Below are 25,712 nucleotides of genomic sequence, written 5' to 3' on the forward strand. Positions count from 1 at the left end.
AGGAAGCAGAGTCCCAAGCCATATAACGCTTGAAGGGTCAACAAGTCCACTTCAGGGAGAGCCTGACAGTCAGTTAAGAGCACTGCATGCCCCGGCACAGGCTGGGGGTGAACTCTGGCTCACACTGAGGGGACTTCACATTTGCTGAAAACCATGGAGGTACATACATTCCACTCAACATAAAGAGGGCTGCTGGCCTTGTCATTGGCTAAGAAAGCAGGGAAGGGGGTAGGGGTCAGTGTCTGAGAGGCCGCAAAGTAAAGGGAAAGGAGGGTGGACAACAATAACTGGACGCCAGGTGGACGTCTGGCTTGCATTTAGGTTCAATAAAAGTGCTCAGATGGATGTCGCACCTATATCTTTGCTGAATCCTTCTTTATTCTTTCTGCCTCCCACTCTGGAAGCCCTTCCATGTGCCAGGATGTTCCTGATAGTGGACCTAGAGTGAGCTCTGTGCATTGTCAGACACCCCCTCAGAACCTGGTGTGTGCTCTCGGACAGCCCCTTCTGGGCCATGCCAATGACTGATGGCCAGCGGCTGATGAGGACACCGTGGAGAAGTAGCACTCATGTTTTAAAGAAATGGCCTGAAGGCCTGAGGTCAGTTCTCCTTACTCTTCTTGTTGTGTCCTGGGCATTAATATCTTGTTTGTTTGTTTGTTTGTTTGTTTGTTTGTTTGAAATTAAAGCATGTCTTCAAAAATATGTCAAGATTAAGTCATGAAACTTAGGGTCAAATTTTACTTGCTAAAGCTTCACAAATGCTGGCTGTGAGGATTTTTCTTCCCCAGATGGAGGACTGGTTCCATGTCCTCCAGGGCTAGTCAGTGGCCTTGAACTTGCTGTCCATAGACCTTCCCTCCCACAGGGCAACTGTCTATATATCTACTTTCATTTTCTCTGCCCTAAATAAGAGTGGGGGCTTTGCAGCTAATCAAAAGGAATTAACAGTTCTCTCACTTCACACTATGGCTCTTCTTAGTTCCAGACCCAGAAGGAGAAAATCAGGCCATGCATGCTCAAAACAGAGACAAGGACATGTTAATTGGCCTCTTCCCAAACCCTGAATTTCAAGTTACCTGGATCTTTGCTACTATCCTTATCATTTCTGTGCATTTTATTTGGCCTTCAGGGCAAGCTTTTAGTTTTGAGGAAACAGTGAATATGAGATCTCAGAAATCTTTTGATGAGTAAATCAGAGCAAGCATAACTTCAAATAAACACGCAGGCTGAGAAAAACAACTCAGCTCCAAATGATTTAGGGCAGGGCACCCAGGGCAGGGCATGGTTGGTGTGTCTTCTTTTGTTAAGAGCAGTGAGGAGGTAACATCATGTCATTTGTGTGATCTGAGGGAACACTGTGAACTGCCTTTCTTCTATTCATTTTCACATAAACGGCCAAACACTCTTGTAAATTAGTTTGTGAGCCACAGAGGGTAGATGAAAAGGAGTTTTCTAAAACCAGCCCATGACTGAGAGGAAGAAAGAAGGAATCTATGAAAGACAATGAAGAAACACGGGGAAGCAAAACAGAACAACTCCTCAGGTTCTAAAAAGACAGTGCTTATCCTATACATGCTCAGTGTCCCCACGGGAGGGTTAAAGTGATTCTTGAGTCTAACACTTAATTTGGCTGGTATTGACTTTTCTAGGAAGCATCTGTATAATTTCCTCTTGGCTTCTGGATCTGGGAACATGAGACCCCTCCACCCCCACCCCTTGGTCAGATATAAACCTCAAATTGCACTTTTCATTTTAAATCAATCCCAAACTAAACCAGGCCAGACAGAAAGCTCCCAAACAAACAAGTAAAAATTGATCATCCGTTTCAAAGACTGAATTGGTCGAGGGGGTGACAGTGAAACTTACGACAGGTTTATTTCCTTCCTTTATGGTGATCCAGTCTTCCCCATTGGAGCTAATGTCTATTCTGTAAGTCTTGACATAATATTTCTTCTTGGTTTCCTTTGAAATGGCTCCCTGTGTCCCGACAGCAGTGACAAAGCGCAGAAGGCCCAAGTCTACCTGCAAAACAATACAAGCTTAGTCAATCATTCACCCTGCACCATCATAACCTGAAACATCTTTTCCCGTGGGTTCCACAGTGCAGTTTTCAGCCGCCTGAGAGTTATAGGTCCTACTTCCACCTGGCATCAACATCCCCTAACTTCTCCATTTCACTCCTTCTAAAGAAAGGCATGGCTAGGATTAAGACAGCAATTGTCCGAGTTTGGCAGTTCCAGGAAGAGACTGCTGCAACCACAACTGCTTGATCTTGGTACAAAAGTGAACACTGGTTTCAATATCATTTTGCTATATTTTCTAAGAGATTAAAAATTCTTTCCAAACAATGCATTGGTATGTGTTATTTTACAATTAGAAAAGATAAGATAAAATTAGAAAAGACAAGATAAACTTGCAAATTGGATGTTGGAGAGGCTTGGACTAAAACTCAGGTCTAATGGGCTCCCATTTCTCATCACTCTTCAGCATCTGTCCCCTTCCAGACAGAAACAAGAGGACTTTGAAAGCACTAGGAGTGCTGTGGTTTGGAGAATGGGCCAGAGACTTATAATCTGGAATGGAGGGGAGACCAGGAAGGCAAAGTAAGGATATCTGTTTCATCTTTAGATTTCTTTCTTCCCCATATCTTCCCATGGCCTCTCTTGCAGTTCAGCTCAAGAGGCAAGTGGATTCCAAGGCATCATCTGGGAAGGACTGATGCCTCCAAGTGACAATGGCTAGAGTTCACAAGCTCCTACTGTAAGTTTCCAGTGGAGAAGTTCCTCAACACTGTAGCCTCATCTTCATCTCTCACTAGCCTGTCTCGTACCCCTGAAGGTTGGGCTACTTGGAAAGCATCACAGCAGTGATGACAGAGGGTGACCAAAGCCTGAAGGTCCACGATTTCCTGGCAGAGGTGTGCAGTGGCTTGGGTTGTTCCTGTGACCCTGTGATATGAGTGGGTGGGGCAAAGATCTAAGCATCGGGCCCTCAAATCTCTAGTATTGGTTCTGCCACTAGCTAGCTGTTGGGCCTTGGACAAATCACTTCATCTTTAATGACTTTAGATTTCCAGTTCTTCGTTTGTTAAATAAAAGAGTTGGGCTAGATAACCTGGAAGGCCCCTTTCAACTCTGACTTCCTATGATTCCATGTACTCTGTAAAGTAAAATACTGTTGACCCTTGAACAATGAGGGGGGTTAGGGGCTCTGACCTGCTCCATAGTTGAAGATCAGTGTATAACTTTTGACTCCTCCAAAACCTAACTACTAATAATCCACTGTTGACCAGAAACCTTACAGATAATATAAATAATTGATACACACATAGTTTATATGTTATATGAGTTATATACTGTATGCTTACAATAAAGTAAGTTGCAGAAAAGAAAATGTTATTAAGGAAATCATAAGGAAATACACCTCCAGTACAATACTATAAAAAATACACTTTTTAGTGTGCCCCCATACTTCAAACCCATGTTGTGTAAGGGTCAACTACAGTGTTTTTTTTTTTTTCTTTTACTTCCCTTATTTCCATCATTAATAACCAAGAATAATCTTTAAAAACAAATTTAGTTCATTTATTTATTTTAAGAGAGAGTCAGTGTGAGTAGGAGAGGGGCAGAGAGAGAGAGGAAGAGAGAGAGAGAATCCCAAGCAGGCTCCACACTGTCAGTGCATAGCCTGATGTGGGGCTTGAACTCACCAAATTGTGAGATCATGACCTCGCATGCTGAAACCGAGAGTCAGACGCTTAACTGACTGAGCCACCCAGGTGCCCCAATAACCAAGAATGATCTTAAAACAAAAATCATTACTTGTTTCTATAGATTAGAAATGTTTTCAGTTTTTTTTTAGGGATACATTTGATTATTTGTTTAAAATTGTTTTCCTCCATTTGTCATACCCTCTATTGTATTTCTGTATAATGCAAATACTTTAAAGAAATGATACAAATATATGGCAAATACTTTTGAAAGTTTTTTTAAAAAAATGTTTATTGATTTATCTGGAGAGAGAGAGATAGAGTGCAAGCAGGGGAGGAGCAGAGAGAAAGGGAGAGAGATAATCCCAAGCAGGCTCCAGAGCCTGATGTGGGGCTTGAACCCATGAGCCATGAGAACATGAGCTGAAGTCAAGAGTTGGATGCCCAACCAACTGAGCCATCCAGGCACCCCTGGCAAATACTTTTTACAGGACACAGAAAGTAATTGCATATCACAACTGCTTAACAGTAACAAGATGTTTCAACAGTACATTCATTATTAGGTAATAGAATGCCATTTTCCAATGAAAATAGCAACAAAAGCCAAAAAAAAAAAAAAAAAAAAAAAGAAAGAAAAGAAAAAGAAAAAGAAAACAACCCCCTCCCCTGCAGTATACCCTCTACCTACCACCAAAACTTCTGAATCCTGCTTTCCACTTACCACATGACAACCCAATTTTCAGAAAACAAAATTTCAATTAACCCTCCAGTCCTATAGGCCATGGACACCTAAATAATTTCCATTTTATGTACAGTCAGCCTCATGAAGAATGACTATTGTCTTTCATGAATTGCTTTTTCCTGAAGGCCCTTAGAGTAGTTAAATCAACATATTGCCTATTCACTTCAAAACTGAACACAAAGTTAAATCCAGGAAAAACAGCTGTATTACTAGCTCATAAAAGCCAAGTTGAAGTCACACAATTCAATAATAGGAGACTTCATCTAGAAAGGAAGAGGATACCATTCAATGTAAAAACATCTTTATCTCATTTACCTGATTTAAATTTTTTTTTAACGTTTATTTTTGAGACAGAGAGAGACAGAACATGAACGGGGGAGGGTCAGAGAGAGAGGGAGACACAGAATCCGAAAGAGGCTCTAGGCTCTGAGCTGTTAGAACAGAGCCTGACGTGGGGCTCGAACCCACAGACTGTGAGATCATGACCTGAGCTGAAGTCGGACACCCAACCGACTGAGCCACCCAGGCGCCCCTCATTTACCTGATTTTAAAGATGTAAAGTCTATGCTCTGGTTGCTATTACCAGATTTAAGAGAAAAAATGAGCAAGACTTTAATAGAAATTAATATTTTTGGATAATGGTAGATGCTTTAATTTTAACAAATAAATATTTACCCAACACATTTTTATCAAGTGCCTGTACTTGCTATTTGAATTTTTTTCTGAAATTTGAGTTTTTTTCACAAGTGAACTATAATACTTTGTATGAATTTGTATACAAAGCTCAAAAAAAGGAGGCAAATCCACGTTTGCCAGATTTAGCAAATAAAAATATAGACTGTTAGGTTAAATTTGAATTTCAGAGCAACAACAAATGTTTTTAGTACATGTACGTCCCGTGCAATATTTGGGACATATGAACAACTGGTCCATTGTTTACTTGAAATTCAGATTTAACTGGATGTTCTGGCAACCCTAAATCTAACTCTATTCCAGACAAATAATCAGGTGATTTTAAGTTGCCGCAAAAACTCTCTGATTTCCTAACGCTGCAATCTGAAAGTTAATGGGCACTCTGGACATGGTTGCACTCAACAATTTCAACTGTTTTCAAATGCTCTCAGAACACTTAGTGCTTTACTGACTATCCATTGAGTCATGCCCAATGCCATATCCACTTTCAAGCTGAAGGGCCCTTCAAGTCTTGACGTCCAAGGGAGCATGAAGCAGAGCTATTTAAATAAACTCTTCCTGTCCAACTTACAAATGGCTCTTCAGTTTGGAAATGATTAAATTCTCAAGAGTGCACATTCAGCTTAGGCTGATTTGAAATAACTCTAGTACTTCATTCCCTGGCTGTCCTTTTCCTAATTTTTAAACTTTGTTTTTAGGGTAAAATTTGGTTACCAGGTAGGAGAGAATTTAATTGGTAGTCAACTGGAAGAACTCTAGGCATTAGAAACAACTGACTTAAAGGAAGGAGCAACAGACTGGAATTAACTGGGTATCCAACAGGGGAAACGTCCAAGGTCCCAGATAGAAAGGCCCTAAAACATGTACACGAATCACTTGTAAAAAAGAAAAAAATATTTTCTTTTCTCAACAGCAATGAAATGCATTAGCAACCTCCTCTTGTAATTGCATAAAATTTCCTGCTGTGCTTCAAAACTCTGCAGATTTTCTTGTTTATACCGCACTGGGATACTTGAAATTTCATTTCATTTTTCTTCCTCACATTACTGCCACTGGGTTTAGTAAGGATGAATGACAACCTCACAAAATGATCAGGGCTGGGGCCTGAACCTTTGCAATTAAAACCGGATGGTAGCCAGAACTCTACCAAGACACAGCCTCCCTATCACTGCGGGAATTCTCATGGGCAACACCAGGGGTGTTCTTTCAAGTCCTTCTTCCTAGGTATTTTTGAGGAATGCCCTAACAACAACCCTGGAGTGACTCACTGGGTTTGGGAGAGAAGCAAAACCATCAGCCTCAGAAGCCCTGCTGGGCACACTTCCCGTGTCTGTGTCAGGAGACTCAGAAGGACTCACTGCCTAAAGCCTGGGTGTTTACACCATTCTCACCGGTGAAGCCAGCTCTGCTAACCATGACATTGGCCTCCATTGGCCTTTGTAGTCCTACCTGCTGCATCTATCCCTCTCCAACCATCCCTTCCAGCCACATGAAATTATTTGTTATTCCTAACACAAAATAAGCCTTTCTGTTTCCCTGTTTCGCCACGTGAAGTTCTCTTGACCTAAAATAACCTTTTCCTCTTTTCTGACAACAAATCACTCTTTCGTCTTTTCAGTCCGGTAGACAGAATGAAGTACCTTCTTCCCCTGGGGATGTTTGGGGGATAGCTCATGTCTCCACCACCGAACCCATCAGTTTGCGTCTTTGCTCTACTTCCATACAGACTTTTAGGATTTCTTGCAAGGGACATCTGCTTTTCTATATAGAAAAGTAATAGATGTCTATTGAAAATGTATAAGCTGCAGAAAAGATTAAAGAAGAAAATAAAATCTCCATAAGACCAACATTAGGAGAAAGCCACCAATAATAGCCTTCCAGAGTATTCTTTCCTATGCAAACTATATGTGAATGTTGTGTTGTATGTTTTGCTAGTATCAGAAAAAATGAGGTCATATTAAGTCTATGTTTGATGACCTGCTTTTTGTTTAGTTTTATGGATAGAAGTTTTTGCCCAAAGTATTTTCAATGGCTTCATGGTGTTCCACAGTATGGTTGTAGCATGATCTGTTCAACCTGTGAACATTTTTATTCAACCTAACTGACATTCATTCAGTGAACACTTAATACCACTCATCTTTTAAGTTCTGTATCAAGTGGTGAGGATATAAAGAGCAGTCAGAGTGTTGGAAACACAAACACATGATGACAGAATGGGGCAATCAATACACATGAAATGTGATCCAGCACAGGGGAAGGAGTAAAATTTTACCCAGAGAATTGGAAGTTGGGGCACTGCAGACATTTCACTGCAGACTTTGATGTCTAAGATGGGTATTGAAGGGTACCCAGTAGAAGTGGACAAATGGGCACAAAGGGAAGGAATGTTCTGGTGAGAAGGAGGAGCAGGAAGTGCAGAGGTAAGCAGGAGGAAATGAATGAATGAAATAAATGGACCCTAAACAACTTACTGTGCCTCCCTCACCACTATAGACATTATTTGTTAAGAAGTGTATGGCTCTTTAAAGAGTATTGTGCTCCGGTCATTTTCAAGCCAAAAGAAATAGTTTTCACAAAAACCTTTCCAAATCAGCCACTGGCCATCCTCTTGCTGGTTTAGCTTTTTGAATTATGATGAGCTCTTACCAACCTCACATCATAATAGACAAGATTGGTGACCCAAGACAGGCGGCTGGAAAGACAAAGATATAACCCCAGAATAGTTTTACATAATGCCACCCCTCTGTGTTTTGGAGGGTTCATCATCCTGAACGATAATTCCTTTCTTTCCATAAAAACTCATTCACACAATAACCATAATTAAGTAACCTGCTTTCCCTAAATCCAATCAGCTCTGTTCCAATCACTATCTTCTTATTTTGAAAGAATATCATTATTTCACAGCTGCTTTATTTTTAATTGGAAGATGGATGTGATTTTACAGCTGAGTTTGATGCACTTCTGTTTGACATTAAGGGTGATGGTAAGCGGGTGTGATGATGGGACGGGTATGCATGGAGCCGAGCATCAATGCATTCGCTAAAATTGTTGAATGTTTCACTCTGTGTGTGTGATGCACATAAACATCTGGTACTTATCTGGTAGTATGTAGACTATTTTGCAGAAGTCTAGCACGCTACTTTTGAGTTCTGTCGGCCACTCTCTGAGTTAGCTTACAATAGCTTACCCAATATATCCTGTTTCCAATATAAATATAAATATAAATATAAATATAAATATAAATATAAATATAAATATAAATTCTAACACTGCTAGTAGAATGTCTACCCACATCTTACTTTCACTGTGCTCTATCCTCAAAGAGAAAATATTGTCAGACAGCAGATGCAGAAGAGGAAAGCCCAATTTTCATTTCGGGTTTGGGGAGAGGTGCAATAGTAAAATCCTGTCCTCATCCACTTCTGGGGGGGAGGGGGTAGAGAGCTAGCAGCACCTGTGGGGTGAGGACCCCCTACAGCATAGATCCTGACCATGATCTTGACTCAACGTTTGTTGTAAGATGTCTACAGGTATAATCCACATGCACTTTATGGCCATGGCATTGTCTTAGTAATGGCAGGAAACACATTCCCCAGATAAAGAGAAGCCAGGAGAGGCACACGTTTTACTGGGAATCACTTTTGGACAAAGCACACATCTTAGCATTGTGTAGTAAATCACGTAGCAAACCTTTGCAAACTACCATTTAAACACCAGCATGCAGCCTCCGAGCCATGAAATGAATATCGTTGCTTTCTATAATAATACATAACCAGCCATTGGTAATGTCATAATGTGGAAAGCCTCATTTCTAAAATGAAAATCTGTCTTGCTCAATAAAATACTGCCCATTGAGGTAGCATTGGTAAGGAAGCGTTTACCATCTTCTAACATTCCCATAGCAGGTCAATACAAGAGCCTGAAAAAATAAAGGACAAATAACTGAAGTCTGATTAAAAACAGGAAAAATACTTTGAAGCAGGGGGAGAGTGTGTTGGGTTTTTTTTTAGAGCATCTCTGATGACTCAAAGAACTGTTTAATTCATCACTAGACACCACAAGCTAAAGAAAATATTTTTTAAGTAATTGTCTCATTTCCTTAGATAACACACATGTTTTCTGATAGAGCCTGGTCATTTGAACATCAATGCTGTTGTAGGATCTGAGGGCTTAATTCAAGCATCTGATCATTGCATTCCTTAACCTAGCATCTTGGACTTTGTATAGTTACCAACTGGAATATAACCACTTTATAGCCAGTGACATAATTCTCTATCTATGTGTTTTTTCATTATTATTGTATTACATTAAAAATATACTTATGGCTGAAGTTACTATATTAACAGGAAAACCACAGGGCAGTCCCTATGTATCAGGCATTTATTAAGGGCTAAATTTACAAGATTATCTCTTTGAATTCTCAATAGTCACACATGGAAGATTTTATGGGCAAAGCAACTGAGGAACTAACTGGTGGGTGGACCTTGCCCAGAGTCACAGAGCTCACCTGTGACTGGGCCAGGACTTACCCAGAGGAGACCCGTGGCCCATGTACAAACACTCACCCATGCTGTTGCACCATCTGTATTGCAAAAACTTGATAAGTATTGAAAGAATTGTTTTGTCAAGAATAATGAAATCTGATCATTCTTTTTAAAAATTACGTTTTTGTATAATCATAGAAAATATGAAACCATTTATGATTACCTTGACTGTGAGTTTAAAATTTACACAGGCTACCAGAAAGCAAAACTTTGCAAATGACTCAGTTATGCTGTTGAAAAATAAGATGGTAGGGATGGATTGTTTTAAGCAAAAGATAATGAGGAAATATTTTTAAAATTCTGGTAAAGAGTAAAAATATCCAAGTATGAGAAAAGTGCAAGGCAGGAAGAACCTTACCTATTTTCTTTTCTGGTCTTAATTGCCTGTATTAATCTCTCTCTGTCTCTTTTCTCCCCAATAGCTAAATTAAAGGAAAGCATTTCTCTTGGGTGGAAACAAACGACTGGTTATAACAAAACTCCAGTAGTACAACAATCCTACATGAATGAACAGATGAACTCTTCTATCGGAAGATGTGAGCCAGCCAGTTAGAATAACATTAGATAAGGATGTAACAGCAGAAACGCAATGGAAAGCCTGGTTTCCCTGACTTGCCACTATACTTCCAGCATAAGAACAAGGAAAGGGGCAAGAAAAACCACGTCCCTAAACAAGGGCAGAACTTTGTCTTTTTTTGGCTAATAAAGAGAGACAATGCTTAAGTGGGTTCCTTTGTGTCTGAATTTATTGCACATTCTTTCTATCTCATGTTAATTTTTTTGGGTATAAATCAGAAACAACTAATTAAAAAAGTAATATTTAATTCTGCTATGTTCTTTGAACTGGAGTTCCATCTGGTTCTGTTTAAATAGTAAAATCTGCTGTAGCTGTTAAAATTGGCAAGTGGCATAGGCAAAAAAAGAAACAAAAGGGACTTCGCGCAGCAGGTTAATACTTTAGCATTTCAACTAGAGTCATTTCCAGAATCCAGCTACTCAAATCACTCCAATATGGAAACGATAAAGATGGAATGTTCTAGAATGGAGGCACCACCACTGGTCTACATTTCCTCCATGTGATAGATACAGGCTTTGAAGATAGATTAGGCTTTGAAGATCTTTGGATTGACAGCAGCACATGGGACTGTGACACCCACCCGAAAATGCTCAGCTTAGTTTATGAAAAACATCTTTAAGACACGTATGAGCAGAAAGTCTTCACATATTCTCTGCAAAACCTGAGGGTATCTTTCCTTCTAGATTTTCTTGAACAGATATAATTGTGTGCAGAAAAACCAGACAGTTATTCCATTTGAATTCCTCTCTTACTTGAGAAACCTCTAAAATCTGGACATTAAGACACACTGTATTATGTAGATAAACATTAATTACTGTTCTTCTTCTTAAAAACGTTTGGGGGCAAACTATAAACAAATAAATGGAGCGAGGGAGCATGCTCACAATTAGGGCACGTTACACATCATAGATGTTCAAGCTGGAAGTGTGAAATTAAATTGAAGGATCTCAAGTGTCCAGTAAAAACAGCTAATCCATTAAACTCAACACACATGTACTGTTTGCCAGGCTCTGGAAGCAGGTAGGCCTATGTGGAAATAATGATAACACAAGGCTGAAAGTAAAAAACACCACCATGTTGACAGATGAGGCATTATGGGATTCCAAAGAAGGAAGATTCCTTCCAGGAAGAGAAAGAACAGGGTTTATGGTAAAAGGGTCATTTGAATCAAACTGGATCTCATAAGATGGGGTAAGATTTTGGCTGGGGAAGGGGCCAAGATTGTTGAGCTAAAGGCAGAATCACTGGAAAAATATCTCACCCAACTGTCTGTATTTTGAAATACTGGATATGATGAATGTTTTCTTTCTATCTAATATCTCCTGGCAAAGTTGCTTTAGAGATCAAGGTTAAGTGTCCTCCCTGCCCCCTCCCCCTAGCATGTATCACTCTTTGCGTGGGCCTTCATGTGGTCCACAAGTCCAGGCCAGGAAGGGCGTGGCTAGTGACAGAGAGACAATGACATCTTATTTGTAATTAAGCTTTAAGCTCATGAGCATGTACTGTGTTGCTGAGATAATCCTGCTGAAATACGGGCTCTCCCTGCCTCTGGGAATCCAAGCATTCCTGGGAACATACCTAAACCTCAATCTGCATGAGTCAGGGACTTCTCTCTTGAGCTCTAATGGCACACTCTGCAGTCTTACCTTAAGTTTATATCTACATTTAAAAGAAAACATTTCAGTGAAGTGGCATAAAAACCTTTTGTTTACTTCAGGGATTCATACTGCTGTTGAAATCATACCATTCGCTCCTCAAACATTTAAGGAGAGGGCATCGAGTTCAGAACATGAGCTTATAATGGTGAGCATTTTTGTTTCGGTGGAGGGAAGTTGGTGACTGGCAATTACTCATTTATAACACAAATAAGTCTTAGATACTTGGGTGAAAGAGAGGGAAGGTTCCCAGATTCCTGCCCTCTAGTCAGTGAGGGAAAAAGTAAAGTAAACAATAAATCTCAGTACAGAGTGGATAGATTGCATTATAAATGCTCAATCAATTCTAGACTTCAGGGAAAAAATTGGGGTGATGCAGGCAGCAACTGGTGGCAGATAGCACAGGGTCCAGAAGTACCTCTGTAGCTTTGACATTAAAAAGTGACCTGGACAATGTTAAGCAAGTTAATTAGCCATCCCAAGCCTTAGTCTTCTCGTCTTGCCAGCAAAAACACTAAGGCTTACTCTATTTAGTTACAACCCATGGTTATTATGAGGATCATAATGAAGCATTCGTACACACATTAACCATAAGAATGTGACCCTAATATTTTTTTCTCTTAGTCACTTGGGTAATTGGTGTGTGTGTGTGTGTGTGTGTGTGTGTGTGTGTGTGTGTGTGTGAGTGTACCTGGATTTTAACTCTTCTGAAGGAGGGACAGAAACTTTCATTTTAAATTCACCTGGCTCTTACATACAGTGTCTAATCTTTAGCAGATACTCAGTATATATCTGTTGGATTTAAACTCAATGCTGTGTCTGTCCACCATTGTTGGCAAGATCTGAAACCCCTTTCTTCCAAACAAAAGCCAACTGCCTGTCATTAAAGGCCAAGTTAGTGTTTGGCCAACTAACTTGTGCATGTAAGCTAGGAATGTGATTATTTTTATCTTGGCGTTTATAACTGCAACTAGTATAACTACTCATAAACTTTCCAGTCCTTTGAAAAGCCCACTACTTGAGGCTGGAGTCCACTGAACAATGAGTTTCATGGGCTAGGTTGACGCTGTGTGAAGTATTCCTTTTCACTTATTTCTCAGATGACCTCTCAAGTAACTTAGTATGTGTCCTTCCTCCCACAAGTCACCCCAAAGGACAGTAGGACTTCCATAAATTTTTTTTTCACAATGTCTGTCAGGCTCTCAACCTCACGCAAACCTTTTATTTTAGAGCTAAGTTAATTGCAAACATGATGTCCACAGGATGTTTATGTATTGGCTGTTTATGTATCTGGTATCTTAGACTTTTCCCATACCCTTCCTGTATTTTCTAAAAAGGAACAACATCAACATTTCACTGCATAACTATAGGTCTCTACGGTTTTACCAAATTAACGTGTGGGCTTTATAAGACGTTGGAATTATAGCTGTATGTGGCTAGGAAATGCATGCAGATTTCAGGCCTTTGGTGAATTTTGTGGGTTTTTTTGTCTATGGTGTCTGAGAAACAGCCTCGTAAGTGAGCCTCCTGGCAGGAGTACTAGAGGTCTGCACCAAGGCAAAAATCGCATCACCCCTTTCTAGATGCAGTGATCTCAGTTATGACACATACATCTTTCAGGTCTATCAGGAGTTTAAAGAGATTTTCAAGCCTAAAAGACCAAAAAGCATATTAAACGTCATGTACAGGTAAAGTGTATTTACTTGTTTCAGAAGCTGTCGTTCCACTCTTCCTGTTAAGTTTTATCTGCATTAGTGGGGAGATCCCTAACTGACTCAAGATAAACACACATTTGTACTCCAAAGGCATCTGTCTATTCCAGCACAAACAAAAAGACTTGTTTATTATTAGTTTTCCAGTAAGTCATGACTTTAATTTTTCTCCCTCCTCCTAAAAGCTTGGTTTCAAAAACAAACACAAGGATGAATTTCTGGAAACTAAAGACTTGCAGATGAGGGCAACCGTCTAAATCAGCTTCTTGGCCTATAAACTCTGACAGCATCCTTTTATACTGACTTTCCATGTATTTCTCAGGGAGCTAGGTGGGCCTGTCACATTAATGAGAATTTCATGTGCTGATGGCAAATCTGCAAGTGCAGGTGTCCAAGAAAACTCGTCCACTTGGCATGAACAATCCAGCAAGGAGCTGATGGGATTATTGAGATTAAAGTCAGTCACCGCCTAAGGTTATAAGGAATGCTGCCCCGGAGACGAGAAAGGAGAGAAAGAACAGACTGCCTAGGTACAGCTGGCCATCAGAAAGTGTGTGTCAACAGTTAGTCTCTGAAGGGATGCCAATCATTCCTGAGAAGAGATGAAATGAACGTCACGATTGAATATTTGGTCAACTGCGTTTTCCCTGTTGGAAGCTTATCGTTCATCCAGGAAGTGTATACTGATTCTTTTTGAAGATCACTGAGAAAGGGGGACAAGAAAAGCCTTGAAATAATGCATTTTCAAAAATTACTCTCTAAGAAAATCATTTGCATTTACAATTCACAAGGAACGTTCTGTAGTTTTGGACTGACTGATTCCGTGTTGGAGCTGGGCAATGAAAACAAGGAGAGGAGAAATGTTATATAATGATTAGTGATTTCCAGGCTCCCCTTAGAAGAAAGGGAAAAAGCATGACATCATTCTGTGTTCTGAAGATATGCTGCTTTGCCATCCAAATGCAGGCTGAAAAAAAAATCTATATTAATTTCATGCATTTCAGCCTGGGTCACACAATGGGAAAAATGCATGTGCATGACTACTTTCAAACCACAGGAGAATGAGCACAGATGTTACACTAAGCATATCATGTTATTCGTCCCCTAGCACTGCCTAAAGTCCTTAACATAATGGAAGCTATGACTTGCATTTATCCACTGGAACCATTCTTAACACGTGGTTGGATACATCTATTTCAACCATACACTTGGAGGTGACAAGAGGTGAAATGCTTTCTTGGGGAACATGGCCACACTGCTGTGTGTGTGTGTGTGTGTGTGTGTGTGTGTGTGTGTGTGTGTGTAAGGGGCACTTCTTGACAGAAAAACATGGAGCTAAGGCACATATTTGGAAATGTTAAAAAAAGCATCCCTTTCATATACCCTTGCAAGTTTTTGGAGCAGAAAGAATCCTATCCCATTGTTACTATAATTTTAGACACAAAGTTAAGGATAAGAACACATCACTTTGCATGGTTTTACTAAAACTGCCAGTATTTAAAAAGAAATCAAATGAACTGCTTCATAACATTTGAATTACTTTTGATAAAAAGATTTTAATTAAGATGAATTCTATATGAGACACATGAATATTCTAAGTCTAGACACTTCAAAGAAAGATAAGTAGATAAACAGATGTTAACGTAAATTCTTCTTGAAACCGCAAAGTTCTTAGGCTAAGGGGACTGGATTATTGTATTACAGGAATTAATAATCACAGTTGAATTTCAGCATATACAGGATGAACCCCAAATTGCCTATTCCTGCCTCCTTTTCCTTTTTGTCCTACTGCCCAGAAAACACAGGAATGTGCAGATGGAGATCACGTAAGATGCCTTCCACGTTTGTCGCAATAAAGAAGATTCATTTATTTCCTAGTGGTTGATTGAGAGGAAATACCATATTGAATGTACAAATGTATTGACTGGTTTTTCTTTCCATGGAAATTGAATTGTTAAGTAAATGAATTCTTGCTGTCTTGGCATTGGAGCTTTCTAAATAAATTAGAGCCTCCTTATTGCAATATTTGGAAACATAAGTTAAAACTACAGAAATAGTATAATGTGTGTGTGATAGAATGTTGCTGATTGAGAGTAGCAATGACTAGCCTGGATTTTTAAAATAAGGTTTAAATAATTAGCCCATGAAAATCCTACGTGCTATACCTTCATTTTTTAAGACTAGGAACATAAAAAAGAGCTATTATCTCTTCTTCCTGTGAGCGTGGTGTCTCTCCTAAAATATAAAAGAACATTTTCTTCAGTATTTCATATTTCATAATTTGCTAGTTTCTTTTTATTATCACAGGTACTCCCCACTGCAAATTTTAGATTTCATTTCCAGATTCTCAAACTAAAAGCTCTGTCAGATTTCTTGCACTTTCTGTAGCTATTAGCCTGCGTGTCTCCCTGGGTCTTGGTCTTTCTCTCCTCTGAGATGGATCTATCTGCATCAACTTTAGCCCAAAGTAAATACATCAAGTCTTGGAGGCATAAGACAACTGTAATGTCCTTCTTCATACAGCTTCATCCAGGTTCCCTGGGGCCGCTTTTTTTCCCTGTCACTTTTCTGGGCTAGTATTATGGCCTATAACATCCTCAGAATTGAATGTGGTATTTGTCTTCTTAAGGAAAGAAAAAAAGACTGAGTATTGGCAGGACTTTAAGGTGTGAACAGTCCGTAATGGTAGGTAAGCTTATGCCTTACAGATATTTTCTTCAAAGATTGGGGAGACACGAACGATGAACTCTCTGGGCCTCATCTTATCTTCCCTGGTGGGCTGCACATCCCTGTGAGCTAGTACAAAAGAACCAAGGAAGACAGGCCTCACTAGTGAAGTTTCTATGTGAAATCCTCAGATAAACTTCATGGTGAAACCAACCTAAACAATTACTTGATCGAAGAAGAGAAAATGTTTTGAATTGAGAATACATTTTTGCTATGTGCTGCCTCACACGGTAATCAGGAGTATTTAAAATGAATTTCACTTATGTTTCATATATTTATGTTTTCATTTAGGCAAAGCCCAGGGCACCAGCTGATAGAGTAAATTTATTTCTAATAGAATCACAGAATCTTAAATGCTTGAAAAGACTTCAGAAGCTGTCTGGTCCAATCATCCATCCCCTGAAGAATTCTATCAATAGATAGTCCTTCTCAGGCCTGCTCAAAGAATAAAGGAGCTGATTTATTTTTCTGCTAAATCCTGAAAATGTAGTCAGAAATTTAAAGCATTAGAATTGTGAGAAAACAAAACTTTGGTAAAAGTAAGACTTCACTATTCTGAAGACAGGCAATTCTAAGAGTGTCATAAATGCAGTTTTAACCTCTTAAGGTAAAGAGAGCTTAAAAAAAAAACCCTGCATGTCACATGCATGAGTACATATGTGATTATTCTGAGTCATAATGTGTGCAATTAGTTTCACATGCTTACTCCGTTCAATAGCTGGAAATATGAAAGCATAATGCATTTTATTACTATTGGGATTTATAGAGCATTTTTGATTTAATCTGCTTTCCTCTCTTTATCTGAACACAGAATTAAATGAAATTCGAAAGCTTCGGGGAGGGCAGTGGAAGTGGAGAAAGGAAATAAATATGAGTATCTGTCTCTCTTGTAGGTCAGCATCCCAAATTGTTATTGTGATGCTGATCAAAATTGCCTTTTTGATGCAGAGCTTTCAAATGGTGCATTAAATGAGAAATATAAGAGGGTCTGGAATGTCCATCTGTATCCAGGCTTTGGAATTTGCAGGGTGTACCTTTTCCATCTTTGGAGGAGGTTGTTGTGAACGTGCTAGGTAAGTTTTAAACTGTGGGTTGTTCCAATTCTGAAGAACACACATTTTTTGCTCCAGGGCTTTCAAATTACGATATGAAAGTTATTTAAAGCTTAGGAGTTCGTGTGTTACATTACACGCTGCATAAACGTAGCCATTGCTCCTAAATGCGAACATTAATGCACTCTGTAAAAGGTACAATTATTACCGCCGGGACAGAAATCAACAAACCCCAGCAAAGGAATTTCTTAAAACTGCTATCATAAAATCTGTGCATGTTATGGATTTCATTAACATTTTACTCCCTGAGGATTCCCAATTGTATAATAACAGAAGTTCTTTAAATTTTAAATACCACAGACAGGAACAGCCTTTCACCCAAAACAGATGTGAAACCATCAACCTTGCCTTCTTATTGGTCCACAGATATGAAACTGGTTGGAATTGATAGCTCTTAATGTGTTGTTGTTTAGGTTACAAAATTGGAAACTTAATAGTATTTTTCCCATGAAAAGATAAGTTAATAAGCAATAGACAAGTTTTTCAAACACAGCTCCTTACTCTTGATTACCATGGAAGTGAAAACACACACACACACACACACACACACACACACACGTTTGATTTACATACTGCAAAAAAATTAAAATACATTGGCAAAGGTCAGTGACACATAATGTCCAGGTGTGGAGGGGCTCATTTCAGTCTTATTTTTCCTATATCTTGTCAACAATGACTTGTGATTTTATCCTTGTGTTTCCTTTTCATAATCCAATCCTTATCAGTGCATTTTGAGACCCAAGCTACAGTATTTTGAAATCACATCTGTATTTATTTAGCTAAAAACAGTTCACGTTTAAAAGCTAAAAATAGTGAAGCTTAAGATAAATAAACCAGGAGGTTTATGATGCTGTTTTCCTGCATAAGGTAAACAGATGCATCTGTATTTTTGGAAAACAAAAGAACTACGGTTCTATTCAAATGATTATCTATGATAAGCAATTGAAATGTGACAAAAAACAGCCAAGCAACCAGTTTACCTTTCCTTTGTGATCAACCTTATTAATGGTGATTACCCTTTTTATTTAAAAAATGACTTGATTAGGACTTGGGGCATCTTCTATACCGATGGTTTTCAATGGAGGGGGATTTTTGTCCCCAGTAGGACATTGTACAATACCTACAGACATTTTTGGCTGTCATAATTGAGGTGTGTGTGTGTGTGTTTGTGTGTGGTGTGTGTGTGTGTGTGTGCGTGTGTGTGTGTGTTACTGACTTCTAGTGGGTGGAGGCCAGAGGTACTGCTAGATATCTTACAATGCACAGATAGCCTCCACAATAAACAGTTATCTAATCTAGGGGAGCATGGGCAACTCAGTTGGTTAAGCATCCGACTTTGGCTCAGGTCATGATCTCACGGTTCATGAGTTCAAGCCCTGCATCGGGCTCTGTGCTCCAAGCCTGGAGCCTGCTTCGGATTCTGCCCCTCCCTGCTCATGCTCTTTCTCTCTCACCCTCTCTCTCTCTCTCTGTCTGTCAAAAATAAATAAACATTAAAAAAATTAAAGAATTATCTAATCTAAAACATCAGTATTGTTTAGACCAAGAAACTCTGGTCGGGACAGAGTCCAGTCATTGGCCAAAGGTAAAGCTTTGGCAATGACTGCTCAATTTGATAGACATCCTTTACCAATCAGTAACTAAGCAGGAATATGCTGGGACTTAAATGTGCTTACCTGGTCTTCATGATGTCACCTTTAAGAAGGACCCAAATTCATGTTTGCACAGTATTACAACTGAGTAGCAACAAAGAAGGGGCAGCAAGGATGCTAAGATTCTAGTCCAGGGTCTGGGTCATTAACTTGCTATGTGGTCTTGGAAATCACTTAACCTCTTAACTCAAGCAAAATAAGGAATTTAGATAAAATGATGTTTGCATCTGCTTTTAGCCTTATACTTAAAGCTGAGCTATCCTGGAAAGAAAACAATTCTCCTCTAGAATATAACTATGAATATTGGTTCCAAATAGACATAAAACAATTAAGAAACCAAAACCATAAACAAATGAAATGTGTGTGGTATGCAAATTAATCTATGTGAAGTGTAGTTCTACCTGAATAGTTGTGTTTTTTTTCAATATTGTCTTTCCAGCGATTTCATCATAAAAATCTAAGAGGTTTCTTTAAATGTCACACATTCTCTTTGGGGTGTGTTGACATGAAATACTAATTAGCAAAATCATTTGACTGATTTTTAAAACTGAATTAAGTGGTTGATTTGATCAAAACAGTTAAAATGATCTTGGTATTTTGTAGATGACAAAACAGTCAGGTAAAAATATCTTAAATAATTATGCCACACGTTTATTCCATGTTCCCCAAATCATAACCTCCTTTAATGCAGCAACAAGTTCTGACTTTAACCCATCCCTGTACATGTTTTCTGTAAGTATTTCCTTCAAATGACTTTCAACAACTTGAGAAAACAAGGTACAAGAGAAAGCAAAGGAAAAGTTCCTCCAGAGAGGAATTTTGGGAACAGAGACTTCCTGGGTGGAACCTAGTCAGAGAAAACAGCCCTGTGATAGGATGTAAAGCATTCATTTTATCAGGAAGTAGAGGTCCCTGCAGAAACAGGGTAAGATAATGAAAGACTTATCTTGGGGGAATTTTTTTTAAAGCAATTTTTCTCCCTTCCAGATCAATGTTTTAGCTAAAACAGCATATTAATATTAGTTGCACCACAGACACACACACACACACACACACACACACACACACAGGCAGCACACCTGGGGAATAAACATTCAGTCAAACAGCTATATTTTCCCTAAATTTGCCAACACTATATTTTACATGTCTCATTCCACATTTGGGTAACCCAGTGAGCTATTTTTGTCAGTTCTCTAGTTACACATTTATAAAGGATCATTTTATTGCGATTTCAGCAATTTACTAATGATCTGAATGAGATAATGTACCCTCTAAAGTGTCTGGTTTATAAGCAGACCGTTTACAGTCAGGATAACGTGGCTCAATATATGTTCTGGACCAGTCAATTCGGCAAATGGAACCAATTATGAATACAGCATTACAGATTGTAAACCTGCTAAAAACTAGCAATTGTATGAAAATGTCAAAAACTATTTCATCCACGATACCTGTTCCATACTCAACACATCATTATGAGAACAAAAGATTTTTCCAGAAAGTTTAGAAGAAAATTATACATGAAGCCTGTTAAAATAAATGATATTCTAAGGCTTTACGATAAATGATTCCAGTTTCTATCCTAATTTTGGGAGACAAGTAACTTTAAAGATAAAAACAAGGATTCCAAATAAATTCTTTTAACTGAATGAGGAGCACTAACTTTTCCCACCTAAGATTTCCTAAAAATGTGTAATAATTCCATGTCTCAGAGGGAATATTTCCAAGAATTCATGAGTTACTTCATTCCATTTGTTACTATTCCAATACAGGGCATCCAGCTGGCCCCTTCTTAGCTCCTGAAATCAAGCCCATGCCTTTAAATTGCCTTTTGTCTCCATTATCAGCAAGTCATAACTGTTAATTCCATGTTTTAATGATGACTGAGCCACTCTGGAAGTTGCTGGTAGCTCCAACTCACAGCCCTGGAGAGATGTTGGGAAGCCTTTGGGCAATAAGCCAGGAAGGACCTCCTGGCCTAGAGGAAAGACCCTTGGCCTGGGGATTATAGGAACTTGGCTATTTGAATGACTGTCTCTCCTCCAGGACCTGTGGGGCCTTACGACCTCACCGGACTTTGTGGTTTTCCTCTGTAGAGTCGGCGTGAGAGAATTGCTCAGTTTACTGCATTTGAGAATTTGAGAGTGTAAGGTGAAAAACTCACAGTTCGAATGGCCAAAGAGCTATGGAAAAGCCAGCTGCACGCTGGGCCTGGGTCAGGTCCAGCCACAAGTGGTGACTCACCAGCTGCTGTCTGCCTTCATGATCTCTCTGTGCCTACTGACTCCATTCTCACGTGTGAGAAAGGAAGTCCACTTCCATTGTGTAAGCCCGATTTTCCCCACAAGTTGCATCTTTTCTGCAAGTTGGGACTCATGAACCATTTAACTTCTTTGAGCCTCTGTTTTCTCACATGAAGTTGAGGATGTAAATCTTTGGCCTATTTAACTTACATTCTAAGACTAAACTGGGATGTGTACAAAAAGGTGCTTTAAAAAAGGAAAAGTAGGGAGCCCGGGTGGCTTAGTCGGTCGAGCAGCTGACTCTTGATTTCGGCTCACTTCAAGATCCCAGGGTCATGGGATCAAGCCCTGCGTCAGGCTCCACACCGAACATGGAGCCTGCTTCAGATTCTCTTTCTCTTTCCCTCTGCCCCTCTCTGCCACTTGCATTTTCTCTTTCTCTCTCTCTCAAAATAAAATAAAATTAAAGATAAATAAATAAAAGAAAAAAGAAAAAGTGCAATAGGAACATAAAGTTTTGTTGTTAGAGCGTGTCTTACAATTAATTTTATTATTTATTTATTTATTTATTTAAATTTTTGAGAGAAAGAATGAGAGTGCAAGTGGGGGGAGGGGCAGAGGGACAGAGAGAATCCCTAGCACGTTCCATGCCTAGAGCATAGCCCAACACAGTGCTTGATCTCAAAACCATGAGATCATGACCTGAGCCAAAATGAAGAGTCGGACGCTTAATCGACTGAGCCACCCAGCACCCCAATCTTATAACTAATTTTAAAATCCACAAAACAACCCTAAGGCCTGGCCTGATCAGTTTCACATGTTGAACATTAACAAGGGCATTTACTTTCTTTGACACTATGATTGTAAGTGAGTGAACACGACTGAGGGTGTGTGGTGTGTGGTATTGTGGGTGTGTAATGACTCAGTTCAGATTACCTCCTTTCCACACTAAGGCCTTTTGTTGCTGATGTCTGCTTTCAAAGTTCCTTCAGTTAGAAAATGTGGAATATTATCCAACAGGAACATACATAAGGCAAAAGGAAAATATAGAATCAAGCCTCCTCATAAAGTTAGTGCTAGCTCCTCTCTTCTGGAACTTTCCTTCTCCTCATTCCTCAGAATGAACATCTGTACTAGTAAATAGAGAGAGGTAGTGGAGAGAGAAGACGATTTTGCTCTGGGGGCTCGGTGATGTATTCTCAGAGCTACAGAGTATCTTTGTGGAGGCTTCTTTCTTCTGTGTGATTAATCCATAAAAGGGCTGATTTACCAAACCAAACAGGATGGGGTTTAGGAGCCAGCGCTTTCACTTTCTGCTTCTCTGGGATAAGTGACAGCATAAATAATCTAGTACCCAAAAATTTTCCCACAAAAGACAATGCCCCCAAATTTGGAGAAGAGTGGAGTTTCAGCCTGAGTCGGTTTATCAAGCAATTCTATTTCTAAACTCACTGGAGGGTGTGGTAATCGATTAGTCCCTGGTGCCATTTTATTTCTTCGGATCAACAAAGGTCATATCCCATCTAGGCATTATATCTCTTGCCTTTTTTCCCCCTCGTCTCCTGGCATTTTAATCAGGGAAAAGTCACAGTTGTTTTGAGGAGAGCGCTCCCAAGAGCTTTAATTAAAGCGAGAAGGATAAATCTGTTTACAGTGTGGTGAACACTATCATTAATAAAACATTGAAATAATTAACGAATTAAATTCTGCTTTGTGTGTGAATGACTACACTTAGGATCCATGAGAACACGTTTCCGGAGCAGACAGTATGCTACGCACTTAGTATGCACAGAGGAGAAGAAAGCCCAAGACTGCATTTCTCTGAGATTCACAGTATCATGAACTGCGACAGCTTGAATGGAGAAGGCTACCATACCTTTATTTTACAGGGAAAGAAATTCAGCTTCAATGAGGTTAATGGCTTGGGCTCTGATGATATGCTTGAAAATTAAGAATTTTTATAACACCACTGATATACGGAGTCTTTACTTTGAATCCTTTATTGTTTAACCAGAAACAAAAGGAAGAAAAAGACTAAATGAATAATAAGATAAGCAGCTCCAAGAAACAGGACAGAGTGGAATACTCTGAAAAACATGGGCAAATTTCAAAGTGTGATTAAACTCTGCTGTTGACCATTAGGAGGTTTTAGCTGCTCAGGATATGAAGTGGCCTTTTGAGCAGGATGTGACCATGTGCAAAGCTCCGAGTGGGGACTTCCCTTATGCCCCTTCCCACTAAATTGCCTCTTGACTTGTTTTTAAGCTTTCTGGCAGACAACAGATCTCACAGGAAGCACCAATGTAGACGTTCATACCCACGGTTAACGACGCATTGTTTTTTTTATGTCACTCAGTAATTTCCTAGAGAAAACAATGGCAACCAAAGACTGTTCCTGTCTTGAAGGAAAGTCAGCTTCCAACACTGTCTTATTAATTTAACACATGCAAGTGTTTGTTCTTGTTGCTACAGCAACATGTTTTGTGGGGGTATATCTCATGCAAAATGTGAAAAAGCAGAAAAAGAAAACAAATACCAACCGCATACTGATGTGCATATAAATAGAAATGTCTGTGTGCTAATGCTCCTGTGATTGGAGGTACGCGCCTCTTGCCCTCAGCCTCAATTATGCTTTACTTGGTGGTTAATGTAAAACATCTACCCAATGAAAACAACAAGCCAACCACTTCCAAGGAGTTTCAGAAAAGCTGGAAACATACAAAATTATTCATAAGAGCTCCCATCATGAGGGAAAAGATACAACAAACATGTAAATGAGTCCAGTGAGCTCCAGAAGGAGCAAAAGATAATCTTACCTCAAGGTGAACTGATGCTGAGTCTCTCTGATATTCATCGTCCATAGGGATGGAGGCATAAGGGCATTGAATGCTAGATTTAGAAAGAGTAAGCACCCGACTCATCTCCATGTGTCCTCTCACAAGGAAAGGCATGAAGGGAATTATGTCCCAAGATATACCTGAATTCATATGAAAGGTAACAAATGATAAAGACAGAGGAGACTGAAGTGTAAAGAAGCAGGTGTTGGGAGTTTGGCAGACCCTGATTCCAAACCCAGTCATTCACTGTGATCTTGGGCATTTACTAATCTCTCGGAACCTCAGGGTCCTCCTTTGTAAAATGAGGATAATAGCACCTCCTTCACAGGATTACTGTGAGGATGAAATACAAATATGTCAAGTACTCAGCAGAAGTGGGGCCCCATAGTAAACCCTCAATAAATGGTAACTATTCTACGAATGGCACAATTGTCATTCATGCTGTTCACCAAATTTCTAGCTCTCCTCCATCCAGCATGAAGTGAATTGCTACCCCTCAGAAGCTAAGTGTGGCCATGGGATGTGCTTTGGCAATGAAAATGGGTGAAAGCGCTCTTTGAGGGGACCATAAGAGTTAGCACAATGGCTGTGCTCTCTTTTTCCCTTTGCTTGCTTGGTGACCAGCAATATTTGAGATGACAGCTGTCCCCTCTGTCCAGGTCCTGGTGTTAGAAGATGTGGAACAGGGGCGCCTGGGTGGCGCAGTCGGTTAAGCGTCGGACTTCAGCCAGGTCACGATCTCGCGGTCCGTGAGTTCGAGCCCTGCGTCAGGCTCTGGGCTGATGGCTCGGAGCCTGGAGCCTGTTTCCGATTCTGTGTCTCCCTCTCTCTCTGCCCCTCCCCTGTTCATGCTCTGTCTCTCTCTGTCTCAAAAATAAATAAAAAACGTTGAAAAAAAAATTAAAAAAAAAGAAGATGTGGAACAGACCCCCAGCTGACCGATGGAGAGTAGCTTGAGTAATAAGTAAACCTTGTTTGAGAGATTTTGGTTACGTAGCTTCTCCTAACCATTGCTTTCTATGCTTTGATAGAAAGAGTCGGACCATTTCAGATTTTTTTTTCCTTTTGCCTAGCTCCTGAGAAGGATGTAAATCCTGTCTTGTTGACAAATGCTTTGTGAGAGCCCATCTTGTCTCAATGTTTCTACTGACACAGAATTGTCTTGCACAGAAGAATTGCTACAGTTGCAATTTCAGAAGTCTTGCAAGCCCAACACTGTCCCTAAATTATTGAGCACTCTCCACATTACCAAGAATAGGACCACGTTACCATGCAAACATGCTTAGCACTGCAAAATGCAAGCTTTCCTCTGGAGACACGTCTGTCAATCATACTGAACTGCCTGTTGGTTTGGGGATGTGAAAAAACAAGTTACCAAGAGCTATTTTGACATAGGCAAATTCATTTAACTTCTGACTTAATCTAGAGCTGGATTCAGCAATCCTTAGGTAAAAATCTCATCTTTTCTCACCGTCTACACATTTCTCAGTGTTATCATTTAGAGGTTAG

The 25,712-nt window shown here is 39.6% G+C and overlaps 1 protein-coding gene across 4 annotated transcripts in view; it reads right to left on the reverse strand.

Moving 5' to 3' along the window:
• The window catches only part of NRP1 (neuropilin 1), a 137,893-nt gene that overhangs the window by 39,388 nt on the left and 72,793 nt on the right, over nucleotides 1-25,712 (reverse strand). For all 4 annotated transcript variants that reach the window (XM_042945308.1, XM_042945307.1, XM_042945306.1 and 1 more), the window contains exon 7: nucleotides 1,870-2,025. In XM_042945308.1, the coding sequence (XP_042801242.1) occupies nucleotides 1,870-2,025 (156 nt within the window). The remainder of the gene's footprint in view (nucleotides 1-1,869; nucleotides 2,026-25,712) is intronic.

This window comes from Panthera leo, chromosome B4 (assembly GCF_018350215.1).
Source record: "Panthera leo isolate Ple1 chromosome B4, P.leo_Ple1_pat1.1, whole genome shotgun sequence".
In the NCBI taxonomy this organism is placed as follows: domain Eukaryota; kingdom Metazoa; phylum Chordata; class Mammalia; order Carnivora; family Felidae; genus Panthera; species Panthera leo.